Source organism: Pinus tabuliformis, chromosome 1_1 (assembly GCF_031772625.1).
Source record: "Pinus tabuliformis cultivar Carrire ecotype Pingquan chromosome 1_1, CPIR1, whole genome shotgun sequence".
In the NCBI taxonomy this organism is placed as follows: Eukaryota; Viridiplantae; Streptophyta; class Pinopsida; order Pinales; family Pinaceae; genus Pinus; species Pinus tabuliformis.
In genome coordinates this window covers 941,535,554-941,563,167 of record NC_142297.1, presented here as the reverse complement: position 1 = coordinate 941,563,167, position 27,614 = coordinate 941,535,554, and the positions used below count along the sequence as shown (strand labels likewise).

The 27,614-nt window shown below is 40.0% G+C and overlaps 1 protein-coding gene across 1 annotated transcript in view; it reads left to right on the top strand.

The window, feature by feature from the left end:
• The window catches only part of LOC149217575 (kinesin-like protein KIN-14I), a 412,787-nt gene that overhangs the window by 187,749 nt on the left and 197,424 nt on the right, over positions 1-27,614 (top strand). The window contains exons 13-15 of the mRNA XM_089391383.1: positions 11,573-11,719; positions 11,802-12,005; positions 12,132-12,254. Of these exons, the coding sequence (XP_089247509.1) occupies positions 11,573-11,719; positions 11,802-12,005; positions 12,132-12,254 (474 nt within the window). The remainder of the gene's footprint in view (positions 1-11,572; positions 11,720-11,801; positions 12,006-12,131; positions 12,255-27,614) is intronic.

The window sequence follows — 27,614 nt, the reverse complement described above, 5'->3', positions numbered from 1 at the left end:
TGAGTTAGATCTAGACCTTGGAGGGCAAGATCTGGGCTCAAAGATTGTTTGCTGGAATAGATCTGAGAAATCAACCAAGTAAATCTTCAGATCTGAGCTAGATCTAGACCCTGGAGGGCAAAATCTGGGCTCAAAGATTGTTTGCAGGAATAAATTTGAGAAACCAGCCAAGTAAATCTTCAGATATGAGATTTTTCAAGCAGATTTGGGGTTTTTGAGACAGATCTAGGCCCTGGAGGGCAATATCTTATCCCAAATCTTTTTACAAGGCCAACCATCAAAATTTTTGCAATAAATCTAAAGATTTGAAGCAAAATAATTTTTTCAGAACAAGGGTTTCAAGTTTTGTGGCTTCTAAGCCCAGATCTTCCTTCTCCTAGCCCAACACTAATTCTATTGGGCCTAGTGCTAGCTCTCATTGGCCCTAGATTCCTGTGCTCCATTTCTTATTTGAATATTTGATTTTTAGAAACTAATCGTTGGTGGGTTTTTGCAGAAAATTTGGTAAAAAATTGTTTCAGATATTGAAATTTTTTTGGCAACTTGGGAAAGTGATCTTCAAGGCTTAGGGCCTAAGGGTTTGATCTCTAAACCATATTTTTTCTCACTGTTTGCTACAACAGTCATATACCTTTTTAATAGTGGTGAAAAACACCTAAGCAATTTGAAATTTACTAAAAAATTGCTAAATACATTAATAATCCATTTATGTTTGATGTGTATCAAGAATTTGGCCTAGATCTACATTTTGGGTCACTGTTATCTCTGAATAATTCTGTTTTTGAAGTCTGAAATATAACAGTGGAAAAATTTCATGTGGGTTAGCCTAAAATCAGTTCCTAAGTTGTCTAATACATTAAGGAATTAATTTCTTGAGTTGGGCATTCATCATTAGACTTATTTCATGTTTTAATTGCTGGTTGTAATAAGTATATCAGATCTGATATAATTCCAGAAATCACATCACAACACGCTGAATTTTTTTTATAATTCATGTATCCAAGTTTAGAAAAATTTCGGTAAATTTTTGGCATAAAATATCATTGATAGCTTACTGTTTTCATTGTCATATTTCTGCTGCCATAAAGTTTTTCTTTCTGCTATCCAAAAAGTTAATTTCTAAAAGTACTCTATCATGGAATTGTGATAAAATGCATATCTTTTGTTTCATAAACTGAGTATTTTTTTGAGCATCTGTTGACATTGATATCGAATTGCAAAGTTGTTTTTTATTCTCTTTGAGCTAAATTGTATCAAGAAGATTTGAAATAAGCTAGTGTTTTAACTATAGTATCTTCAAGAGTTTATTTTCTAAGTCTTCATCTAAAAAAAGGCGAGCATTCCATTTGGGTAATTGAGGGCTTTTGCAACGTAAGTGTTGTCCCATTCTCGAGTCTAACTTCATCTCATCTTCTGGTGCATTTGCATATAAGTTAATTTTGCATAGATAAAATTTACTTCTAAGCATAAGCTTAGTCGATAGACAGATAGATCTCGATCCATCTTTTCTTGAGAAGCCTGTTTTAATAGAACTTAAAACGGTGGCCTTGCAGTCGTCAGAGCCACAATTCTCTGCAGCGCTGGAGGCACCGGGTATGTTAGAATTTCAAGAGAGGTATTGTTAATCACTCCTTAGTGTGCTTCTCCTGATCTTCTCTTTGCCATTTACTATGAAATCAAGCTCAACATAGAAAGGATTGAAGGGTTCACATTTAAATAGGCTTTTAACTAAAATTAACCAAGATTCTTGCATCTCACATTAGTTTTAGGATTTGCATTTCATATAAAATAGTCATTCATCTAAGCAGTAGTTGCTAATCGATTACTTGGTCTTAATTTCCTTAGCAAGATCGTTGACTCCATAAGGCACTGGTATCAATCGTTTAAAATCTAATCAAATCCTATAAGTCTTGCTAAATCTTAATCTAGTACTTGATCGCTTCACTGTGTTTCCCAAACTAGCTGGTTCCCAACTAGTTCTTCTTCATTCCATTTTTCCATAGGGTCTACCCCGTTAACCTGTTGTAGGGAGACAACTTAAACAAAGAGATTGGGGATTAGGGTGACAACCCCAGATCTGAGCCGTTGTCGTGTTGCCTAGACATTTTATGTGACAAGAAGTTGGTTTCATTGATTCCAATTGGGCTGGTGACCCTGATGATCAGAAGTCTACTACAGGTTATGTCTTCACTCTTGGTTCTGGACCTATTACATGGGCTTGCAAGAAACAAAGTGCCATTTCTCTTTCTTCAGCAGAAGCAAACTATCGTGGCACCGTAGAATCTAGTAAGGAAGCCTTGTGGCTTTGTCAGATCCTGTCAGAGTTTGGCTTTCAGCAACAACATCCGACTACACTTTGGTGTGATAATCAAAGTGCCATTCAACTATGCAAAGATCCAGTCCAACATCAACGCAACAAACACATTGAACTACACATGCATTTCATCGGAAAGCTTATTCATGACCATGTTCTTGAAGTGCAATATTGTTCAATCGATGATCAAGTTGCAAACATCTTTACAAAGGCTCTCACAGAGGCGAAGTTTACTAAACTTCAATTTATAGTTGGAGTTTAGGAAGTTGTCACTAAGGGGGGATATGCTCTAATGCCTCCTTCCTTCTCCTATTGTGTCATATTTGTACATCCTTCAATCCTATCCCAAGTTGTTCTTAAGGGAGGATGTTGGGATATTTCGACACATAGGAAATAGTTAAGTATAACTTGGTCTAGTGTAGAGTTAGGTAAAGTGTGTTTCTTTACTTTATACTTTTGTAACTTACAATCTGACGGTCACGATATGTTCTAGACATGAAGTGATCCGACGATTCATTCTCTCCTCGGTATTACCGACACTTGATTTGTGGCTTAACAACCGAATTGTCCATGATCTCTATTTAAAGAGCGTGGAGGTTCATTTGTAGGGTGACCATTCATGAGCGAAGCTTATGTAAATTTTCTTTCTTTTACATTAATAAATTGTCTGAAGTGGCCGTGTTGGTTCAAGCCGTGGACTGTTTTCCTCTTTGAGGGTTTTAACCACATCAAGAATACTGGTGTATTGATCTGTGATTTGTTAGTGATAGTGTCCTTTAGTGTTCTATCTGAGGAAATTACCCTATAAATTCCTACATTCTTACTGCTTTGTCTGATGAGAACTTCTTGGATCTCCTACTCCTAAGGAGATTCTGGTACTGGTCACCGTACTTGATCGTTGTGACTGTTCTCCTGCTTGTCCAACTTGCTGTCCCTACGACTAGACTAATGGAACTTCTATTGACTGACCTCTTGCAAGCATCTCTCAATATTTTATGAAAGCTCCATCTTCCATGAACTTTGCATTTCGTTTTACTACAATCTTCGTATTGCTAGGAATGTAGATCTTGTATGCCTTTGAGGTCTCGCTATATCCTACTAGGAACTACTTTTTTGCAGTCTGATCTAATTTACTCCATTTTTCATTTGGGATGTGACATTAAGCCACACTTCCAAATATTCTCAAATGACTTATTTCAGGCTTCTTCCCTGTGAAGACTCCTTCAGGTGTTTTCTTCCCCAATGCTCTATGAGGTTCTGTTTTGAATATGCACCATTGTGTTATATGCGTCATACCATAGAAATCTAGCCAAATCTTGGTCATATAACATAGACTTTTCTTCCCCAACTATTGTTCTGTTCTTCTGCTCCGCTACTCCGTTTTTCTCTGGGTTGTATGGAGTTGTCCCATTAGGGGAATTTTGAGGTCTAAAATGGGCCTCCTAAGAAAAATGTACAACCAAAATAAACTTTATAAGAACCAATATGATTCAATATGATGATGTCAACCATGGGGGATGATTCACTATTTTTGGAGTAAAAAGTAAAAAGATTAAAAAAATAAGATAATAAAACTACATTTTCAACTCGTATTTCAACTTATCTCCCTAAGATTTTAATTAAATTTCAAGCGGGAGTACTTGTTGGATGAAAAATTTAATTCTTCATCCAAGAAGTACCCATGTTGCATACTTTCGATGGACCCAACTACACGAAAAATGAGAAATGCATGAAAAAACATGATTGCAATCACGTTTTTTTTTATGTATTTCTCATTTTTTGGGTATAAGGATCCATCGAAAGTATGCAACATGGGTACTCCTTGCATGAGGAATTAAATTATGCATCCAACGAGTATTTCCGCTCGAAATTTGAGTAAACCCATAAGAAGATAAGTTGAAAATATGAGTTGGAAAAATAGTTTTTTACTTTTTCCCTCTAAAATTTGATGATGTAATCTAATTTTACTTTATTATTTCCACTATTATTTTATAATTTCCTTAGGAGGCCCATTTTAGATCTCAAAATTCCCCTAATGCATTCACTTTTGATGCCCTCCAGTGCACAAAAACTTGTGAAGTCTTTATCAATGTATTCTCCACCGTTATCTGAATGCAACAACTTGATCTTTTTCCCTATCACGTTCTCTACAAGTGCCTTGAACTCTCTGAAGCGATCAAAGACCTCATCTTTGGTCTTTAGAAAATAGATCTAGGTTTTCCTGGAAAGGTCATCAATAAAAGTGACAAAATATTCACTTCCACTAAGAGCTTTGTTGGACATAGGGCCACACATATCTGAGTGTATCAATCCCAACATGCTTTTTTCTCTACTATCACTTCTGGGAAATGCTGCCTTAGCGTACTTCCTGTGAAAATTTCTAAATAGAAATCCAATTGCAGTGACTGATATTATTTCTTCTACTTATTAATTCAGAGATAAGTTATTCACAGTGTTTCTACATCAAATATCAAAATAAATTCTACTGCTACCTTCACAATTAAAATACTGCAGAAAGCAAATGCAAGGAAAAATACTAGCACAAGTATAATCACAATGAAAATTATTTTTGGACAATTGTCCCCAGAAAAACCCAATGTGGGAAAATTGATGCAGCAGATGAGGGTTTCTTTATTGATATTCAGCAAAAATATCATATACAAGATATAACCAACAGAATAGAAGAGGAATTTCTGTGAAAAATTTTATAGACAATATTCTCACGCTTCTAAGTGAGATTCCAACTCTGGAGAGGACTTGTTGCCCCCTCTTTGTCTCACCGTATCAACTTCTGCATAGGGACTGTTGCGTAGGTGGTGGTGGTGGTCCCCTCTCCACATGTATTACACTGTCATCTCCGTCTATCTCCAACTCTACGTCATCCTCCTAGTCACCGTAATAGAAAACCTCAATGTAATGGGCCTTGCCCACTGTGCATCTATGGCCTGGTGCCCAAGGTTCTTGACAGGTGAAGCATAGCTTCCTCCTTTGGAGGTCTCTCCTAGTCTCCTCATCCAATGTCCACACCCTTGATTGGCTTTTGGTGGTAGAGCCCTAGTGTTTCTCCCCCTCTGCTGGAACACCTGTCTAGGTGGTATCTGCATTTTGGTCCTCGGTAGAGGATCCTGCAAGTCTCAGGCTCTACCGATCCTACAAAGTGGTGAGCTTGTTGATAGTTGGACCTCACTAATCCCCTTAGTGACTCTGCTAGCCCCTCCAAGAACATGAAAACCCTCCCAGCCTCTAATAAATCGAACACCATCACTGACAATCTTAGAAACTCCAATATATAAGCCTCAACACTCCCTATCTTCTAGAGCCGCATCAACTCTCCAAAGTATTCCTCCAGGTCTCTCCTCTCAAAGTGCTCCAACACCCTCTGAGTGAAATCCTCATAGGCCGTAACTCTTGTGTGCCCCATTGTGGTCAACCCATGGAACCACCAGTCATGGGCTTCCCCCTCTAAGTGCAATGTGGCAATTTTAATTACCTCCACCTCTGTCATCTGATTGAGCTGGAAGTAGACATCTAACTTCTCAACCCATGCCCTGGCTGAGCTCTTGGGTGAGCCATCAAAAGTTGGGAGGAATAATCTCCCCATAGTGCATTGTAAGTTGGTGCCATGCATGTAGCCTCCTCCACTTTGTCCCTTGCTCCTATTGTTGCCCTTTAGCTGACAAAAGTCCCTAAAGGTGATGGCCTCAAGTCCGGCCCATAAGATTGATACTCCACAAAGTAACCCACCATGGGCATCTCCTCCTGTCCTTGCAACCCTCCAATAGCAAATGCTATAAATGTGGGGATGGTGGACCTGGGTGGTGTACTAGAAATAAGCGGTACGTTGGGTGTATTTGCTGCATGGTGGTGCGAAGTACCAGAGCCCTCACCTAGATGAATTTCTCCCGGAATCCCCTTGCCCTTCCTGTTGCTACAGTTTTGTTACCTCAGCTCACCTTGTCTCCCTCATTGCCCCCCATGTCTGCCCTCTCATCTTTCGGCTCAACGGTTACTGGGTCAGGAGTAATTTGTAGTTGCCTTTCTCTGCTTCTATACTTGTACCTCTTGTAAGTGGCGTTCTGCTTATCCTCTAGTGTCATAGACTAAAGATAGACTATGAGCTCTAATACCATTGTAATATCCCTAAAAAAAATTTACAATGATAAACAAAACATGCATAACAAAACACACACAATTTTCACAAAATATTAAACACCCAGAAAATTGCAAAATCTACACTAAACTGAGCCATTTTATTAAGATAAATGTGGGGTACAATATGAGATCAAAATGCATGCACCTGGGCTTTCCCAAGGCAAGCTAACAAGGCCCAGTGATGAAATTAGCTGCTCGACAACTAGGAAACTGTCCCCAACAAAGTTCCACACTGACCCTTAGGAAACTGTGCTACTGGATGCAATAAATGTCTATTATGTCCTTCTCCAATGCTCAAAATTTTTTGGGAAATTAACCCCGGTCTCTCCTCCAATAACCCACCAAAACCCAGAAAGGGTTTGATCAATTGTTGACCCTGGAATTTCGGCCCAATTTCCCCTCAATCCTCCAATTGCTGGGAATTTTGGCCCACCTGTAAATATCAATGTTGAAGGTCCCCAAAATGGCTGAAATACTTAGCAATTCCACTCCAAAAATTTCCCTACAAAACTCAACCCTAACTCCTACCAATGCCCCACGTGTGGCACGAAGTACCATTGAATAGGCCCACGTAGTTCCTGCTAATGATGGTCTTTGCCCAGCCTATTCACTCAAAATGGAGCTCTGGAATCCCTCCAAATCTCTAGCAAATGATGGCGCTAGATTGTCCCAGAAAGCCAAGCAAATCCCTTGCCCCACAAGCAACTTCTCCAATAACTATGTGTTTCCCTTCCTACGCCCCTCCTACTGAACCAACTCTTCAAATACGCTGAATAGACTCCCAGATCAAATCGAATGAGATGAAGGTTACCTCCTAGTGTTGGCACTTGAAGTCCACCGAAGGTAGGGTGAGATTCTCGCTTGAAAATCTCGTGTGCTCAACAACACATGCAAACTTGGCTCCCAGCTCAAGCGTGCTAGTCAAGGGTGAATGTTCAAATGATCAAAGATGCCCCAAAATGAGTGCTCCCTCCTATTTTGTCATTGAGCCTCCAATTTCCCCATGTGGGCCCCATCCTTCTATTTTCCCACTCTCTTTCCCTCCAAGAGTGCGTACTACCAAGAGGGGAGTGTATTCCTTCCTTGGGGTGGCCCCCACCATCCACTAACCATTTGATTTCCTCTTTTCTCCTATGTTGGGCCCTTACTTTAGCTCAAAACTTTAAGTGGGATCCCACAACCCACTTTTCCTAAGTAGTAATCCAAAATTTGACAAAATTGACAAAATTGATATTTCCCTTAGCAATATTGCTAAATGAGAATATCACAAAATATGGCCTGAAGCTCTCTACATAGACAACGTTGTGGAGGTTCCCTAGGATGCATATCAGCTAAAATAATATAGGAAGGAAATGGCGAGGGAAAAGTGGTTGATCTTGGATGGAGTCTGGGACCATATAGTCTCACACATACCAAAGAAATGTGGGATGCTCTCTCCACGCTATATCAAGGCACTTTCGAGTAGCAAAAGATATGTTCCTGGAAGAAAAGTTGGGATGCAGAAGGGGGAAGGCATAGATCCCTTCCTCACCAGGATTCAGGGGGTTTGAGACCATTTTGCAGTTGTTGGGGCAGTGCCTCAATCAACATAGCTAGTGAGATTGGCACTAAACAATGTCTCTAAGGAGTGGCTTGTTTTTCAAAAGTATATTGGGTATAGACAAGCTACAAGAATGGGACAGGATGTGGTCAGACTTGTAGCAGGAGGAGTTGAGGCGAGCTCTGTTAAAGAGCTCCATCAATGGCGGTAGTAGCAGTGGATCAAAGGCGGAGAAGGAGGAGGAAAATGTGGACCTCGCATTAAAGGGTCTCAGTCAAAGGTGGGGGTGACTAAGAAGGAAGAAGGACCTATCAAAGGTCAAGTGCTTCAGATGTGGTGAGCTTGGTCACTACAACATGTAGTGTCCTCTCAGGAAGAAGGACAAGTTGGAGAAGCATGACCACCAGGCAGCGTCAACTGAGATCGACAAGTTGTCCTCAAGGTTGAAGGAAGACTTCGCAATGTTGGCAACCATACCTCCAAGAGTGAGGTGGGGTGACTTGGAGTTGTAGCCTTAGAGAGCTACAAATTTGGGCTAGGACCTTGAGGAGTCCACCTCATGGATCATTACCTTGCTACAAGGGCCCACAATATTCAATAGCAGGATGGATCAGTGGCATTTGACGCAATCAGTACTAGAGTAACTGTTACATACTAGTGGCTGACAGATGTTGACGAGCACAGTGCAGTGTTGGCAGCAGAGCAGGTGGCTTAGTAGCAGTGTCAACAATAGCACAGATTCTTTAGTGACAGTGCATATGCTAGTAGCAGTTAGGACTCACGAGACAAATGCATCATACTAAACATAGTTGGTTCAACATTTTGGATGCTTCTTTGTTGCAACAACAACAGATAAGAGGGAGTTGCAGTGCAGATGCAGAGTTGCCAGCAGTATGACAGTGTCAGCAGCAACACAGATAGAACATCAAATTGCACAGTAGTTGGTGGGCAGCAACAGCCAAACACCAGCAACGTAATAGAGGTGATACAAAGATAGGGTGTTGTGGCAGGATGTGCAACATTAAAGAGAGAACATAGTCCTCACTAAGAGGAAGTGTTAGTTCTATAGCATCGGATGTGTTCTAGGCACAAAATTTGGTGGAAAAGCTAGAATTCATGAGATCTCCAAAACCCAGAAATCATTTCTGAAAATTCCACCTAGAAATGGATTAATTAGATTATTAACCAATTTCTAAATATTTCCTAAGTCTAGACTTAGGGAATATGGTTAATTAATCATAATTAATTAAGTCAAAGTGCGAATCATCTAGAAAATCACATGGATCGACTCCAAGATGATCCTAACCATTGATTAAGTTTTAATCTTGGTTGTTGGTGTTCCAACAGTAGATTATAAAAGGAAGTCGATGGGTACTCGGAGAAGATACACCAACAGTTCGATTTCCTTGGCAGATCGGTTTCTAGAGAGTAGCAACAGATGTCGGAGAGCCAGAGATCAAAGCAGAGACAGTGAGGGGTAGAGATAGTGATCTGGAGGATGTTTTCCAAATATGGAGAGGCAGTAGCAAGAGGCCGAGTTATTCCTAGTGAGGTAGCGAAGAGGACTGTGCAGTTTCTTTAGAGAAGCAATTCGATTTAGCTTGAGAAAAATTTTTTTTAGTTCTAGAGGTCGGGCAGAGGGTCATCAGAGAAGTGATATCCTCAACAGAGACATGCATAATGACTTCATTAGAGGTAGTTCAGAGGCTAGACGTCATTGGGTTTGCGCAGAGGCTGACGCAGAGAGTCCAGGAGGATGAGTTTCTAAAGAGAGGCTGTGCCGGAATTGCTTGTGGAAGAAGGGTAATTCCCTCAGATAGTTTTGCTCAGATTTTCTTACTATTTGGATTGCCAATTGGGCATCCATAGATTGTACTCAGAATTTCACTACTGCATAATAATAAAACCGTCAACTGTTGCACTGGTTTTCCCAAGTTGGGTTTTTCGGGGGACAATTGTCCAAAAATAATGGTGTCATTTTTATTGTGTGTGCTCTAGCATTTTCTCAGTTTATTTATTTCCATTGTTTTATTTGTGAAGGTTGCAGTGTGATTAATTTGGTATTTGCTATAGAAAATAAATTGTTAAATTAATTAACAATTAGAAGAATTAATTCCAGTTTCTGCAATAGGATTTCACTTTTGGAATTTTCACATTGTGGACTCTTCTTTGTGGGCGGTCTTTAGCATGATGGTCTGGTGCTTGGCACAGCAAAAAAAGCATTTGAGAGGTTCATATACCTCAGATGTTGCACAAAGTTTTGATGTTACCAACAAGATTGATAGTGTGAGGCAGCCATGTGAACAAATCAACCTTAACACATCTGTGGACTTGCTCAATACATGGATGAGACATGCTTGCATATAAGTAGTTTACCAAACTACGCTGCTATGAACTTTTCAGAGGTCTTGACCTGGCCATTAACAGTAATGATGACCTTTCTAATACTAGTGCTCTGAAGAATACTGTGTGAGCTCTCTAACAGTTAGGTGAGATTGCAAATGCCTCCTACCATAGGAGGTACAAAATTACAAATATAAAATATTGCAGATTGTCCACATTCCACCTTAATTATCATTATGAACAGAATATGATCTTGTCTTTTTCCATGACATAAATGGCAATAGTTTCATCAATATTTTTTACAAATCCTTGGTTTCCTGCCAGTTACCTAGTTCAAGACAAGAAAAACGCCCAGCTAGCTGAAAGTGAGAAATCCCTTAACCTGAACAAGTAAATTGGCCAATCACTGTTTCACTTTTTCTGGGTGCTATTTCAAAGTGATTCATACCATTAATCTGTCTATAATTGATTCCTACCTTCTTTATGGATTCTTTGTTTGAGATAAATGTGAAAGATATTATTAAAAATGGTCTAGCTTTCTTGTGTATTTCTTTTTCTGTGATTCAAAATATAAAGAAAATGTTAATATTCATATTAGACAACATATCTTGGTACCATGCATGGATTCAAAATGATTCGTCATTCATTGCTTTATACAGAGAATGTTCTTAAGTGGGGACTGAACAACTGAATTGAATCTTCCCTGACCCCTCATTCAGTAAGCTCCCATTAACTGTTACGAGGCTTATAAAAAATGTAGGAATATTAATGATATTTACAGCTGCTTTGCTTTATGAAAATCTGTGGAGCACTGTCACGTCGAAGAAAGATTTTGCTTGTGTTACCAAATCATTAAACTAGTTGAAGGATTAATGCATCCATGGTTATGTGTTTGGGATGGTTCCCATATTAGTTAATAAATGAAATTAACAGGAATACTTTTGCTCAAAGATATCAATATGTGGAGAAATACCATGTACAGATAAGATCCAAAACTGAAAACTACAGTGCTTAGAGAAAGTTATAGAGTTAAATGTATTAGACTCTTGCTGGGTGGACCTCTATCTGTCATTTCCATGTTTTTGCACGACAGGGTGTGCGGTCTAATGTCCCTGCATTTGTAATACATTCCAATTTAATCATCATGTTCATAGGAGGCTGTTGTTTATGCCAAACATATTTTCATTTAACATGTTTAATCATAGGTCTCATTCCTGTTGCAGGTCCACTTCTTTCGGCCAGTTCCAAAGGAATATTTACATTCTGCTGAACTTTGTGACATCATTCAATTTGGTAGTAGCACTTCTGCAGTCTTTTTCAAAATGAGAATTGCAGGAGCATTGCGTGTTTTCCAATTTGAGACTAAACAGGTTTGTAGAGAGTTTCAGATGTAAATTTTTTCTTTAATAAATTAATAACTAGTTGTTTAGTTTCCATTGACCAACTATGCAGGGTGAAGATATGTGTGTGGCACTGCAAACACACATAAATGATGTGATGATAAAGCGCCTTGCAAGGACTCAATCCATTTCAAATGGTCCTGTCGAAAACACAGGGTTACCATCAGATGTGAAACGCCCTCATGTTGAAGTCTATGAGAAGCATCTCCATGAGATGGCAAAACTTCTTGAGTCTTCCCAGAAAAGAATAGATGAAGTAAGTTGATCTCTTATTTCAGAAGAATCTGCAACAAAAGGCTAAATCTGTGCTATTTTATGTACAAGCAATCTTATGTTGGCAGGCTACAATATATTGTCTCCTTGTATTGTTTCCCCATTGCAGCTTGTCGAGGATATGCAAGTGAAAGAGAAAAGAGAGAGGAAGTTACAAGAACAACTAGAGGGGCTTGCTGAGGATAGAGAAAACTTGCAGAAGTTATTGGAAGAGAAAGAATCTGAGCTTCAGGTCACTGAAAATTTAATTTGACAAAGAGTTGAGTAGACTGTATGCTTTAGAGTTTTGTATACTGAGGAAAATTGCCTCAGATTCTAAAAGCATCCTTGTTTCTGAAGTTTTATTAATATTTTTCTTCTTTGCAATAAAAGCAATATTTGGAGGCAATCAGTCATGGTGAACATAATAGAAAGGTCAATCTGATTTATATGCCATTACCCACAAACTACAATGGCATAACGATTACTGTTCAGTTGTATCCTTCTTTGTAAGAAAACAATGCAATTAAATTCATGAGAAATGCACAAAAGTGGAGACACTAGACAATGTAATATTAATGTTGTAAAAAGTGCACATCACAGCAGTATTACATCTATCATATTAGGAATTTATCACTGGGGCAGAAATATAAATTATTGGCAAGATCGGGAAACATATCAGATATTATCAGGAAAATTACAAACAATACTATGTTGAACAAGTTTCCGGTACGTCTTCATATGCGCGGGAACGAGTATCCGGCACGGCTAGAAGTATTGTCCAAATTTACAAGAAACGTCAAGTTGGGAGCGGCAATAATATAATATATTAAAATTTAATATATATTAAAAATAAAAATAAAATAATTTATTTATTTCCATCCAAAACTTGCCAATCAAATTCCATCTTGCAAAGAAACATGTAAAAGATTGAACTTTGAAACATTGCCAAAAAAAATCAAAATATTAATCCATCAACAATTTCTCAATCAAATTCCTTCAGAGCAAAGAAACATGCAGAACTCCCAAACCGGAAAAAAGATTGTTATTACTTGATTATTAGGTGATTTCATGCAACACTATATGTTAAGTCATTGGTTCAATTCTTCGCCCTTGATGTAACCTCACCAATATTATATATATTACATCTAATTATAATAGAGATAAGAAAAAATAAAATATATATTAATAGTAATTAAAAAAAATTAAAACAATAGAGTTTAAATCCAATGTTATTTTAAAAAGAGTTTGTGTAATAAAATTATAAATTTCCAAGTTAATATATATTTTATACTTAAATAAATATGAAAATTAAATTAAAAATTGCTTTTTAATAATATTTATATTTCATCATTTCAACTATTTTTTTCTTTAGTATTCCATCTTTTGTCCATTGAGTGTGGGTGATAATGATGGTTTTGCCAGTGGCCAACAATCTTCCTAAATTATTTTATATCCATTCGCCATCCACATATATGAGGAGAATAAATAGCTTTCCCATGAAAAAGATCAGGATTGGCCAGATGTCTCATCTTCATTTGGATAAAAGGGTTTTCCATAAACAAGTTGTTTCTCTTAGTTCCAGACCCATATCCCAATCTAAACCTAGCGGCATACCCTTTTCTTCACACAGTGCCATCAGTTTAAGCAGCACCCAAGCTGGCAATGTCGAATACACCTATGTTTGCACTTATTCATTGCAGTGAAGCTCCCAAAACGTCAAAAATTGGTTGCAGTGAAGCTCCCAGAAAGCTCCAAAGTACCCGTTGAAGCTCCCAACGGTTTTGGAGCGTTTCCGATCAGCTCCCAAGCTCCCAAGAGCGAGGGAGCTTCGAGTACGTGCTCTCCAATGCCTGGGAGTGGTACCCATGTACGTGCTTTCCAATGCCTGGGAGTGGTACCTGTGTAACTATGAAAAAATATAAAAGTAATCACTCTTTTCAATTTTTTAAACTTCTAAAGAAACATCAACATCGAACAAACACATTATCACATAAATATGAAAATAAAAGTACACTATAAGATGTATAAGATATTAAGTGGTACATTAGACATTGACACTGAAATAAATATCAGGATAATATGGGAGAACATGAAAACAAAAATAAATGTATCTAATGAGATTATCATGAGACATCTAAACACTACAAGGATAATCACGATGCACTTAGATATCAATGGTTCCATCTACCCCATTTATGGGCAAAGGTCCAATTGGCACTTTTTATTTAGAAGTAATAGATGGGCATGTTTGCTGATTTCTGGTAGCATCAGATGTACTCTGAGTCTCAAAATTTGCAGGGAGGTTTAGACACATGCATTCTCCAATACCCATAAATCATTTTGGGAAATTCCACTCAGAGACAGTTTTATTAAAATAATTAATTATTTTTAATCGGTGCCTAAGTCTAAACTTAGGAAATTAAAATAATTAAAAGGTATTAATCTAACTATGGGTGAAATTCTAGAAGAAGACAAAGATCGAGTCCAAATAATCTAAGCCACTAATTAGAATCTAATTTGGGCCATTGGTTCTTAACTAGAGGATTATAAGAAGGACATCGATGGGCACTTGGAGAATACATCGAGTGGAGATCAGAAGATCGAATTTCTGAAGCAGAGCAACTGCCATAGAGGAATTCGAAGTGATCTTTTGTAGTGAGGGGCAGGGATAGTATCTGAATGGAAGTTTTCTTGGTCGGAGAGTACAAGGCAGAGAGGGTAGAACGAACTCCAGAGGATGACGCTAGCCCACGCAAAGTTGACGCTGTGGCAGTGCAGAGCCTAGATGGAGATCGAATTCCTGCTAAGAAAATCAAGTTTCAAAATCTGGGAGCCGGGATGTGAGAATGAGAGGCAGAAATTCAAAGTTTCCAGCCAGCAGAGGGTCAGAAAGAGGAGTGTAGCCACCAACAAAGGTGACGCAATTTTACGCAGAGGTTGATGCAGAAGGGACACAGAGGCTCAGTTCTAGTTCTGATCAATGTCGATTCTTCCAATGACAAGGTGAGATCATCTCACTACTTGTTTTATCTAGTTTCTCTCTGTATCAGATAGCCAGTTGGGCTTCCAACGAATTGTACTCAGAATTACCACTAATTAATAATAAAACCTTCAGTTGTTGCACCAATTTTCCTACACTGGGTTTTTCCGACGATATTTGTCCAAAAATAACTGTGTAGATGTGTTGTGTATATCTTTCTTGTTCAGTTTGTTGTTTCCGCATTTATTTAAATGGTGAAGGCTGCAGTGTATTAGTTTCAGTGTTTACTGTAGGAAATAATAAATAATTTTGTTCAGTAAATAACAAATAGAAGAAACGTAATCAGTTGTTGCAGTAGAAATTTGGGCCTTCCAAATTTTCGCACAGTATCAGAGCTGTAGGTGAAACAAGAGAGCAGTGATGGAAGAGCCCAACATTGAAGGAAGAAGGGAAGTCGAAGTGTTGCATAGGGAGAAAATCGATTTCCTAGAGGGAGTGCACTCTTCAGGCGAGGAGGGAAAGATTTTTGTGGTAAATCTCTCTTTGAGTGATTCGACAGAGAGGTAGGATTTCCAGATCGAAATTTGTCAGCAGCAAAGGGAACAACGCGACAGTAGCTTCAGCAAAGGGGTTTCTGGTGTGACACTGTTTTCTATAGGCAGTTCCTGGGCAAAAAGACGTTAGAAGGAAGAAGAGACACTTGAGGGAATTTCTTTCTCAAGGAATTCCTAGCCAGGGAATTCAAATTCTCATTTGTTGAGCAACAACAGGAGAGAGGAGGTCATTCGAATTTTTTCAATTGGCAAAAATGAGTGGGTTAAGAGATCTGGATCGATTGGATGGTGCATCCAACTATGTGATCTGGAAGGCAAGGATGTCATGCCTTCTGGATGAACATTTTCTCAAGGCCTATGTTGACAGTGTGGTAGTTGTGCTCGCAGATCCAGGTTCACTCAAGAAGTATAAGGGAGAAATGGCAAAGACAAAGAGAATGATCCTCGAAAGAGTGAAGGATCATGTGGTCTGTAACATCGCTGGCAGAGGGACTGTCAAGGAGATGTGGGATGCATTGTTGATGATATATCAAGGATCTTCTGAGCAACGAAAGATGTACTTAGAGCAGAAGATGAGGTCCATGTAGATGCCAAAGGGGGAACACATTGATCCTTTCCTTGCAAAGCTTTAGGAGACCTGAGATGAACTAACAGTTGTGGGGTCTACAACTCAACCTTCCAAGATGGTAAGACTGGCCCTCAACTCAATTTTAGAGGAGTGGCAAGTATTTGTCCAGAGCATCTTGGGCACGTAGAACTTGCTGGAGTGGGAAGGAATGTGGGTATCTCTTAAGCAAGAGGTGTTGAGGAGAGACTTGGTCAAGTGTAAACTTGAAGGAAGCAACAACAGTGGGTCAAATCCCAATGAGGAGGAAGAGAATGCAGCGCTCACATCCAAGGGGCAGCAGGACCAAGGGAGGTGAAAGAAGGAAGTTTCGAAGATTAAATGCTTCAGGTGTGGTGAATTTGGTCACTATGCAACACAATGTCCTCTCAAAAAGAAGGACAAAGATGAGAAGCATGATCCAAAGGCTGCACCCACAAAGATCGAGGAGGAGTTGGAAATGACATCCCAGATACCTCTAGGAGCAAGGTGGGGTGATCTAGAACTGTAGTTGGAAAGGACTGCAGATGGGCAGGATCCCTGAGGAGCCCACCTCTCGGATCAATTCTTTGCTATGAGAGCTCAGATCACAAGTAGCAGGATGGATCAATGTCAATTGGTGCAGAGAAGTGCCGAGGTGACATTTGCAGTGGCTAGGAGTGCTAGAGACTGAACAGTGTAGAGCAGAGTTGGCAACGGTGCAGTTGGCACAGAGCAGAGGTCAGCAGCAGCGCAGAGGCTTCGGAGGGTAAATGTAGGGACTAGCAGCAGTCAAACTCCAGCAATGAGATACATCATACTGAACACTTGTTCGGTAATTTGGGATGCTTTACCGTTGCTGATACAAAAGCAACAGCAGTTGGAGAAGGTTACAGTGTTGGCAGTGCGAGTGCCAGTAGCAACACAGATGCAGAATTTGATAGGGAGTTGCAGTACAAATGTAGTGTTGGCAGTGGCAGGGCCAGCAGTAGTACATATGTAGCATTTTCGCAATATGTAGTGGGCAATGATGTCAAACATCAACAACGTAGAGGGAGATGTTACAGAACAGGGTGCATTGCTAGAGCACATTCCTCGCTAAGAGGGAGTGTTGATTTCTGGTATCATCAGATGTGCTTTAAGTCTCAAAATTTGCAAAGAGGCTTAGACGCATGCATTCTCCAATACGCAGAAATCGTTTTGGGAAATTCCACCAGGAGACAGTTTTATTCAAACTTAGGAAATTAAAATAATTAAAGGGTATTAATCTAATAGTGGGTGAAACTTCTAGAAGAAGATAGAGATCGATTCCAAATGATCTGAGCCACTGATTAGAATCTAATCTGGGCCATTGGTTTTGAACTAGAGGATTATAAGAAGGACATCGATGGGCACTTGGAGAACACATTGAGTGAAGATCAAAAGATTGAATTTCTTAAGTAGAGTAGCTGTCGGAGAGGAATTCTAAGTGATCTTTTGCAGTGAGAGATAGGGATAGTATCCGAAGGGAAGTTTTACTAGTCAGAGAGTACAAGGTAGATAGGGCAGAATGAAGTCCAGAGAGGCTGATGTTGGCCCACACAGCGCTGATGCAGTGGTAGCACAGAGCCTAGAGGGAGATTGAATTCTTGTTGAGGAAATCGAGTTTCAGAAGCCAAGAGCAGGGGTGTGAGACCGGGAGGCAGAAATTCAAAATTTCCAGCCAGCAGAGGCTCAGAAGGAGGAGCTGCGCAGTCCCCAGTATGCAGAGGCTCAATTCCAGTTCATATCAGTGCCAGTTTCTCTCTGTATCGGATAGCCAGTTGGGCATCCAACAAAATGTACTCAAAATTAATATTGCTTAACAATAAAACCCTCAGCTACTGCATCAGTTTTTTCGGGGACAATTGTCCAAAAATAACTTTGTAGATGTGTTGTATATTTATTTCTTTTCCAATTTCATGTTTCCGCATTTTATTTAAATGGTGAAGGTTGCTGTGTATTAGTTTCGATGTTTACTATAGGAAACAACAAATAACAAATAAAAGAAATGTAATCAATTGCTGTAGTAGAAATTTGGGCCTTCCAAATTTTCACAGTGCTGACACTAAGCCTAAGGTGGAAGGTGCAACTCCTAGGAAAAAGGGGAAACTGAAGTGTTTTGTTTTCTACCTCTTCCCCTAGTTACCTATCTTTATGGAGATGGTGGCATAGATGCAACACATTCTCCTAGAAGTAGAATATCCTTTAATGCCTTCTCCTCCAACGCGAGTATTTCATCAATTGAAGCACTCTTTGATAACTTTATGGTGCATTATCAAACTAAGGACCAAGCTTGCCCAACATTAAATGTTGATTTTCAAAAGGAAGCCTTCATTGAACATGAGGAGGATCATAGGGAAGAAGAGGATCCCTTTCTAGATCATCAAGATGGGTCATTGATGAAGACATTAAGGGAGATCTTGAATGGGGGCAAGATAAGGAGTTTGATGAAGAGGGTTCCTTAGAAAGTAAAATTGAAGATAGCCCCATCTTTGTCGAGGGCTTTATCTATGACATTGTACATATCAAGGACCTTAAGAAACATGACCACATTAACCCCTTAGACGTTGATATTAGTGATTACTCGCACATTGAAGTAGGCAAGTGGGAGATCACGAGCCATAGTTTTGACGAGGACCCTATCTATGACATTGATGATGATATCAATAATAACCATGTCTTTCCCTACCTTCGTTATGATCTTGGAGGTGTATTTGAGTCATCCATGGACCCTATCATCATTCCTCTATGTACAATCATTAATGATGATGAGCCTAGGTCATTTCCCCCTTTTGAATATGGTAATGAGGAAAAGAAGGTTATGTGTTATGATCCTTCATGCCAACCATCCCTTCATCGTACTCATCATGTTCCTGAGGACCCTGTTACCGCTCAAACTAGCACGGGGTCCTAAAGGGGCACTTGCTATGTCAAGAGCAACAATGAAGCTAAAGCCCACTGTCACCACAGCTAAAGCTTCCTACTCTTTATGGACTTTCACCGATGGGAGGAGACCCAATATATAGAGAATCACTTATAAAGGATAGATCAACTAAGATGGGTGTGAAGTGATATCAGGGACCCTGTCCTAGGGAGGCTCAAGAATGGGACTTGCTTGCTTCTGAAGCAAGGCACAAAGCTTTTTAGGAGAGGGGGATGAGTATTTAAGGGCTAGGTTTAAGGAATGTGAATTGTAAAGGGGCCTCCAAAAACCTAAAAATCTTTTTTGCTTGGTTTCCCAAATGGTTTTTGAAGAGTTCACTTTTCAAAGGTATGGGACCACATGGGACCAAGTGGACCCAGGTTAGGTCAAGAGGAAGGAGTTACTAACCAATGATAGACTTGACCTAAACAAGGAGGAGAAAGGGATCAAAGAATTGATTTTCAATTGAAGGTGTAAAATGATCCCTATGAGGAACTAGCGTAGGGAAACTTAGGGCAAAAACCAATCTCGAGGCTAGGGTTTGGGATATCTCACAACCCCACCGTCGGAATTTCCTCAAATTTGGAGGCCTAGGAGAGACACCAATGCAGTTGAGTCCAAGATATCAAAGTTTTTATATGGGTAGTTTGTCAGGAAAATGATACCCTAGGAGCCCAAATGTGGCTAGACCTAAAATAACGGAGAGGTGAAGAAAAATATTTCTTTAAGTGATCACGTTATGGTAGACCAATGCCTAATCCTTTGGGGAGATTGTTGTCAAGAAGAATATGAAGAGAGACTTTCTTTCTAGATCAAGGAGGCCTTAAGATTAACTTTGTTTGTCATTAGGGCAAAGGCGAGTGACCTTAAAAGATTTTATATTTCATTTTGCAAGGTGAAGTGGCTTGTCAAGATAAATTCAACCATAGAATTATCCCTAGGAGAATTTTTTCAACATGCATGGCCCATACATAGAGATATGCTATATAGAAACATAATTCCACAATTTCGCAGTAAATCCATGCCATGACTAGCCCTAATATAGCGAAAATCTCATCATCAATGCATGTGACAAATTAAAAGAATAATAACATTAAATTCACACTTATATTTGAGAGAATATATCCAACCACCAATAGACTTGCCAATCATGAAGCTCCAAGATAAGAAAAGACAATCCATACATCAAAATTCATCCATGCTCCAAAATTTTGTCCACCAAGAAGGAACAGCGAAAATCTCAAGAGAGATACAAGTCAAAAATAAGTGATGATGAGAAATTAACTCTCATCATTTGTATTTATACCCTCCGAATGAGTTTGATTTAGCTATTTGAGTCTACATTAACCCATAAAATAAAAATAATGTGCAAATAACTAACTTTTGGTGACAAGCCTACCAAACTAACTCATAAACAAAATACCAAGCTTCTCAAGAGGTCGAATGATCAATAATGCATGTCGTTGGACTCTCTAAGAAGCCTGATGAAGTCCATAAGTGCCATAATGATGAATAGGACTTCCAAAATGATGGACAAGGGGTTGGCCCCTTGTTCTCCACATAATAAACCTGTGGTGCTCCCAATCGGTGTGAAGGCACACAAGTGATCTCATGGGTCTCCAAGTAAGAGGAACATGCTTGTAGACAATCTATAATGGCTCAGATGATGGTGTAAGTGATGTCACAATAGACAAGTCTTGGGTCATCTGCCAAGTGCATGGTACAACTATGGGGCTAGCTGGGCAAAGGTGAACCAGGTGCATCTCCCTCATCCAATAAGTGAATCGCGAGCAATTTCTGAACATCTTTGGGGATCCAGGTGTGTTGTCTACTATTGTGGAGGTCCATGGATGACAACACACCCTACATGTGCCAATGTAGCCCTTTGGAGGGTTAGGACCCTGTATAGGGAGACCACCTGCAATCCTGCATAAGATCCAATGCATCCTCTAGCCTTCCAGTACAACAAGTCATCAAGGAAATCGAGTAAAATAGCTTAGGAACCATGGACAATAGGTGGGTACTTCATAATGGCATGCCCTTCCATAATGGGCTTTGGCATGTGCTAATATCTCCAAGCTCCAAATGGGGTTAACCAAGTATTCGATTAATTGGTTTCTACTTCTAAAGGATATAATATGTCCAAGGTACATCCTTTAAAAGGTGGTGGCATGTTATAAAGAGATGAATGGAGTAGGGTATGAAAATGGGTAGCCCTAGGCCACATGCTGGGGTACAAGGGTAGCTAGTAAAAGGGAAGCATACACTTGGGTATATAATGTATAGGAGGGAGAAATCGTGTTACATGAGATGCCCTGACCTTTATTTTTCCACCCTTCTTTATATGCATTTTTCATTTTATGATTTTTCTTTAATTAATTGCTTGGGGCTCAAGGGGTAAGAGCATAATGTGTGAGATATAGCAGTGGATACTATTGAAATTTCTAAGTATTACCCGTTAGAAATTTTATCTGTATTCTCTGGTTTGTTTCGCCTATTTGTTTAATTACTAAAGTTATTTAACCATATAAACACTGAAATAAACACAATACAGTCTCAACCATCTACAAATCAACAACTGAAAGAAATAGATAGACACACAAGGGACACCGTTATTTTTGGACAATAGTCCCCGGAAAAACCCAACTTGGGAAAACTGGTGCAACAATTCTGAGGGTTATATTATTATGTAGTCTTTCTGAGTACAATTGGGTGCCAAACTCAGAACTGGCTCACCCGACAGAGAAAATAATCTGGCAGTAATACCTCTCTTTTTGGAGGCAGATATTCTGAATGTCTGCCCCACGAAACCCTCTCCAGCACAATCTAAAGCTCAGCGTCAGCGTTCTCGGCCTTTGCGTCAGCCTTCTGAGGCTTTGCACAGCCTCTTTGGCTCTCTATGTCACTCCTGCAATCTCTGCATGGATGATGCAGACCCTTTTGGCCTCTGCACAGTCTTGGTTTCCTCTACGTGGCTCCCTCTGGCTCTGTGTCTGCCTCTCTGCCTCTGTGCTGATCTCCCAACACTATCTCTGCCTCGTACTCACTGCCCTTTGCTGCAAACTGATCACTGATTTGATTTCACTTAGCAAACCCCGCTCTAGAAAACCGAATGACTGATCACTTTAGTGTATCTCCAATTGACCTTCAAGCCTCCTCTTATACTTTTTTCTGTTGAGTCTTCAACGGCCGAGATTACATATCTAATCAACGGCTAAGATTAGATTTGGCTTGATCCATGTCCTTTAGACCTTCTAACCCAATTTTATATTAATACCCATAATATTTTATTTTTCCTAAGTTTAGACTTAGGAACTCCATTAATAATATTAATTATTTTAATATCTCCTTAACTGGGTAGAATCTGCTCAAACCATTTCTGGGTCTTGGAGATCTCATGTGCTTTAGCCTCTCTAGCAATTTTCATGGCTAGAGCACATCTGATGCTACCCCAAATCAACACTCCCTCTTAGCGAAGAATGTACTCTAGTAATACTACAGCTCGATGTCTTCCTACCTCTTCTCTAGAGATACATGAGCGCTCATGGCACAATCGTCATCGATGACTATCTCCGCTCCTCTTCTGGACTCCCTCTGAGTCTCGATTTCCCTCCTGGAAATCCTCTCCTAGACTCCATTTGAGTCTCGATTTCCCTCCTGGAAAATCCTCCTACCAACTGTCGAATCTCACCTCTCTGATCTATGCACCTGCAACACTGATCTGGATTTTTTTGGCTAGAAATTAGCCTAGGTAGCGACTCCCTCTACCTTGGTTTTGCCCCGTTAGGTACTGTTCAATCTCGGCAGCAACAAAACCCCACTAGCTTCACTCCCCATAATATGCCCATAGCTTCCTATGCCCCAGCAATTGAAAGGATTGAGCCTCTAAGCTCTACACAATCCCGACACTAGCTGAATTGCTCCACTAGCCAACTGCGTCAACCCTCCTGGTCTCTTCATGGGCCTCATATGCCCTCCTCAGCCTCTTCGTTGGCCTCTCTCTCGCTCGAACTGATGACACAGTCCCTTTGCGTCAAGCCTTCTATGCTTCCTTCTACCTAGGAACAACTTTTGTCACTCGGGACAGTTGTTTCTACTGCAAATTCCCTAATTCAGCTGATGCCTTCAGCTCTCCTATGATTTGCAACGCTCTGATACCATGTTGAAATTTCTAAGTATTACCTGTTCGAATTTTTATCTGTATTCTCTGGTTTATTTCGCCTACTTGTTTAATTACTAACAAGTTACTGAACCATATAGACACTGAAATAAACACAATATAGTCTCAGCCATCTACAGATCAACAGCTGAAAGAAATAGACAGACACACAAGGGACACTGTTATTTTTGGACAATCGTCCCCAGGAAAACCCAACTTGGGAAAACCGGTGCAATGATTTTGAGGGTTATATTATTATGCAGTCTTTTTGAGTACAGTTGGGTGCCAAACTGGCTCACCCGACAGAGAAAATAATCTGGTAGTAATACCTCTCTATTTGGAAGCAGATATTCTAAAAGTCTGCCCCACGAAACGCTCTCCAGCACAATCTAAAGCAAAACTTCAACCCTCCTGGTCTCTGCATCAGACTTCTGAGGCTATACGCAGCTCTTTGGCTCTCTGTGTCACTCCTGCAGCCTCTACATGGATGACGCAAACCATTCTGGCCTCTGCGCAGTATTTGATGCCTCTGTGTGGCTCCCTCTCGCTCTGTGTCTGCCTCTCAGCCTCTACGCTGGTCTCCCGGCACTATCTATGCCTCTTTGCCTCATACTCACTGCTCCTCACTACAAACTGATCACTGATTCGATTTCAGTTATAAAACCCTTCTCTAGAAAATCAAATGACTGATCACTCTAGTGTATCTCCAACTTACCCTCAAGCCTCCTCTTATACTTTTTTCTGTTGAGTCTTCAATGGCTAAGATTACATCTCTGATCAACAACTAAGATTAGATTTGGCTTGATCCATGTCCTTTAGAACCTTCTAAACCATTTTTATATTAATACCCATTAATATTTTATTTTTCCTAAGTTTAGACTTAGGAACTCCATTAAAAATATTAATTATTTTAATATCTCCTTAACCAGGTAGAATCTGCCCAAACCATTTTTGGGTCTTGGAGATCTCATGTGCTTTAGCCTCTCCACCAATTTTCATGGCTAGAGCACATCTGATGCTATCCCAAATCAACATATACCCCCTTTAAGGTAGGGCAGTTCATTGCCCACCAGGGGTTGAGACATGTGAAAATTCCTAAACTTGGAATCCCTACTACAGCAACTGATGATATTACTCCTATTTGTTAAATTCCTTTAAACAAATTACTTGCAGTTTCTTAAGACAAATATCGTAATACATACACTACAACCTTCACTTAATTAAATATTATGCGGAAACAAGATACTGAGTAAGAAAGAAAATACAACACAATAGACACCATTATTTTTGGACAAATGTTCCTGTAAAAACCCAATGCGGGAAAATCGGTGCAAAAACTCTGAGGGTTTTATATTATTAAGCAGTAGTTTCTGAATACAACTCTGGATTCCCTCCTGGTAATCCAGTTACAGAGAAATACAATTGGCAGAGAAGAATTGTGAGATTACATCACTCTACTTGACAAATCCTGGCTTTTCTGACAGCTGAATCAATTGTCCCTAGCTAGGACTATGTTGCCCTTGTGCAATAACTGTGTGGGCCTGCATGGAGCTCTTTGAGGCTCTGTGTCAGCTCAACTGGGAAACGTATTGCCTTTTGGAGTAGTTTCTAGCCCTCCCGGCTCAGAAATGTCAGCACCTCTGCAAAATTCGAACTTCTGCATGGGTCACTGAGGTTCCTCTGCATGAGCTCTTTTGGCTCAGCGTCAACACCTCTAGTGTCTCTCTGCCTCTCTCTGCTGCGTAGCCTGGGTTCTGAAGAAGATACTTCAACCCACCTATCCCTGCCCCTCAACTACAAGAAATTTACTCGATCAAAATTTCCTCTTGAGAATTTCTCACTTCAGAAATTCTATCTCTTGATCTCTCAATGTGTTTTTCAAATGACCCTCAAGCACTTTCTTATATCTTCTTGTTGGAAAACCAACGACCTAGATTAAATCATAATCAAAGACTCATATTGTTTTGGTTTGATCTATGTCTTTTTATAGAAGTTTCACCCTTGATTAGAATAATACCCATTAATATTTTAATTTTCCTAAGTTTAGACTTAGGAAACCCATTAAAAATATTAATTATTTTAATAAAATCACTTCTGGTTGGAATTTCACAAAACGCTTTCTGGGTTCTTTAGAATACATGTTCCCAAACCTCTTGCAAAATTTGAGGATTAGAGCACTCCAATGCTTCTCCAAATCAACACTCCCTCTTAGCGAAGAATGTGCTCTTGCAAAACACTGCTACTGCATACTACTCTAACTCTGAAGCGTCCTCTTCTGTGCTGCTGATGTCTGACATGCTGTCCACCAACTGTTGACTTGGGGTAGCATCGGATGTGTTTTAGCCATGAAAATTGGTGGAGAGGCTAAAACACATGAGATCTTCAAGACCAAGAAATGGTTTGGGGAAATTCTGCCCTGTGAAGGAGATATTAAAATAATTGATATTTTTAATGGGTTCCTAAGTCTAAACTTAGGAAAATAAAAATATTAATGGGTATTGATATAAAACTAGGGTAGAAGGTTCTAAAGGACATGGATCAAGCCAAATCTAATATTAGCTATTGATTAGAGATGTAATCTCGGTCGTTGAAGACTGAACAGAAAAAGTATAAGAGGAGGCTTGAGGGTCAGTTGGAGATACACCAGACTAATTAGTCACTTGATTTTCTAGAGTGGGGTTTGTTAAGAGAGATCGAACCAGTAATTAGAATTGCTGCGAGGGGCAGTGAGTGCAAGGTAGAGAGGCAGAGATAGTGCCGAAAGACTAGCGTAGAGGCAAAGAGGCAGATGCAAAGCCAGAGGAAGCCATGCATAGGCCAACAATGAATGCACAAAGCCCAGAAATGCCTGCGTGACTGACGCAGAGGCTGCAGAAGTGACGTAGAGGGCTAGAGAGGCCGTGCAGAGCCTCAGAGGGTGACGCGGAGGGTTTCAAGCTGACGCAGAGGCTAGGAGGGCTGACATAGTGCTTCAGAGTGGGTTGGAGAGGGTTTCATGGAGCAGACTTTCAGAATATTTGCTTCCGAGGAGAGGTATTACTACCAATTTTTTATCTCTGTTGGGTGAGCCAATTTGGCACCCAATGTACTCAAGAAAAGTTGCTTAATAATAAAACCCTCAGAACTATTGCACCGGTTTTCCCAAGTTGGTTTTTTCCGGGGACAATTGTCCAAAAATAACGGTGTCCCTTGTGTGTTTGTCTATTTCTTTTTGATCTGTAGATGATTGAGACTGTATTGTGTTTATTTCAGTGTTTATATGGTTAAATAACTTGTTACTAATTAAACTAGTAGGCGAAATAAACCAGAGAATACAGAGAAAATTTCTAATGGGTAATACTTAGAAATTTGAACATGATATCAAAGCGTTGTAGATCACAGGAGAGGTGAAGACACTAGCTGAATCAGAGAATTTGCAGTAGAAACAACTGTTCTGAGTGACAGAAGTTGTTCCTAGGCAGAAAGAAGCAAAGAAGGGTTGACACAGAGGGCCTGCGTCATCAATTCGAGCCAGAGAAGGGGCCAACGTTGAAGCAGTGAGAGGCAGAAGAGGCTCACAAAGTGCCACGTCATCCTGCTCAGCCAAGTAGGAGTGATACAGTTGACCAATTCAGCCAGTGATGTGATTGCACAGAGTCTAGAGGCTCAGTTCTTTAGTTGTTGGGGCATAGGAAGCTGTGGGCAGATTGTGGAGTGTGAAGCTAGTGGGGTGTTGTTGTTGTTGAGGAACACAATACATAACGGGATAGAACCAAGGTAGAGGGAGTAATTACTATTGATTTGTGGTAGCATCGTATGTGCTCTAGCCATGAAAATTGGTGGAGAGACTAAAGCACATGAGATCTCCAAGACCCATAAATGGTTTGGGAAGATTTTACCCAGTTTAGGAGATATTAAAATAATTAATATTTTTAATGGAGTTCCTAAGTCTAAACTTAAGAAAAATAAAATATTAATGGGTATTAATATAAAACTAGGTTAGAAGGTTCTAAATGACATGGATCAAGCCAAATCTAATCTTAGTCATTGATTAGAGATGTAATCTTGGTCGTTAAAGGACCAACGGGAAAGGTATAAGAGGAGGCTCGAGGCTCAGTTGGAGAACACACCAGAGTGATTAGTCATTCGATTTTCTAGAGTAGAGTTTGCTAAGGAAAATCGAATCAGTGATCAGTTTGCAGCGAGGGGCGGTGAGTACGAGGCAAACAGGTAGAGACAGTGTCGAAAGACCAATGTAGAGGCAGACGCAGAGCCAGAGGGAGCCACGCAGAGGAAGCAGAGACTTCGTAGAGGCCAGAAGGGCCTTCATCATCCCACGCCGAGGCTGGAGGAGTGACGCAGAGAGCCATAGAGGCTACGCAGAGCCTTAGAGGGCTGACGTTGAGCTTCA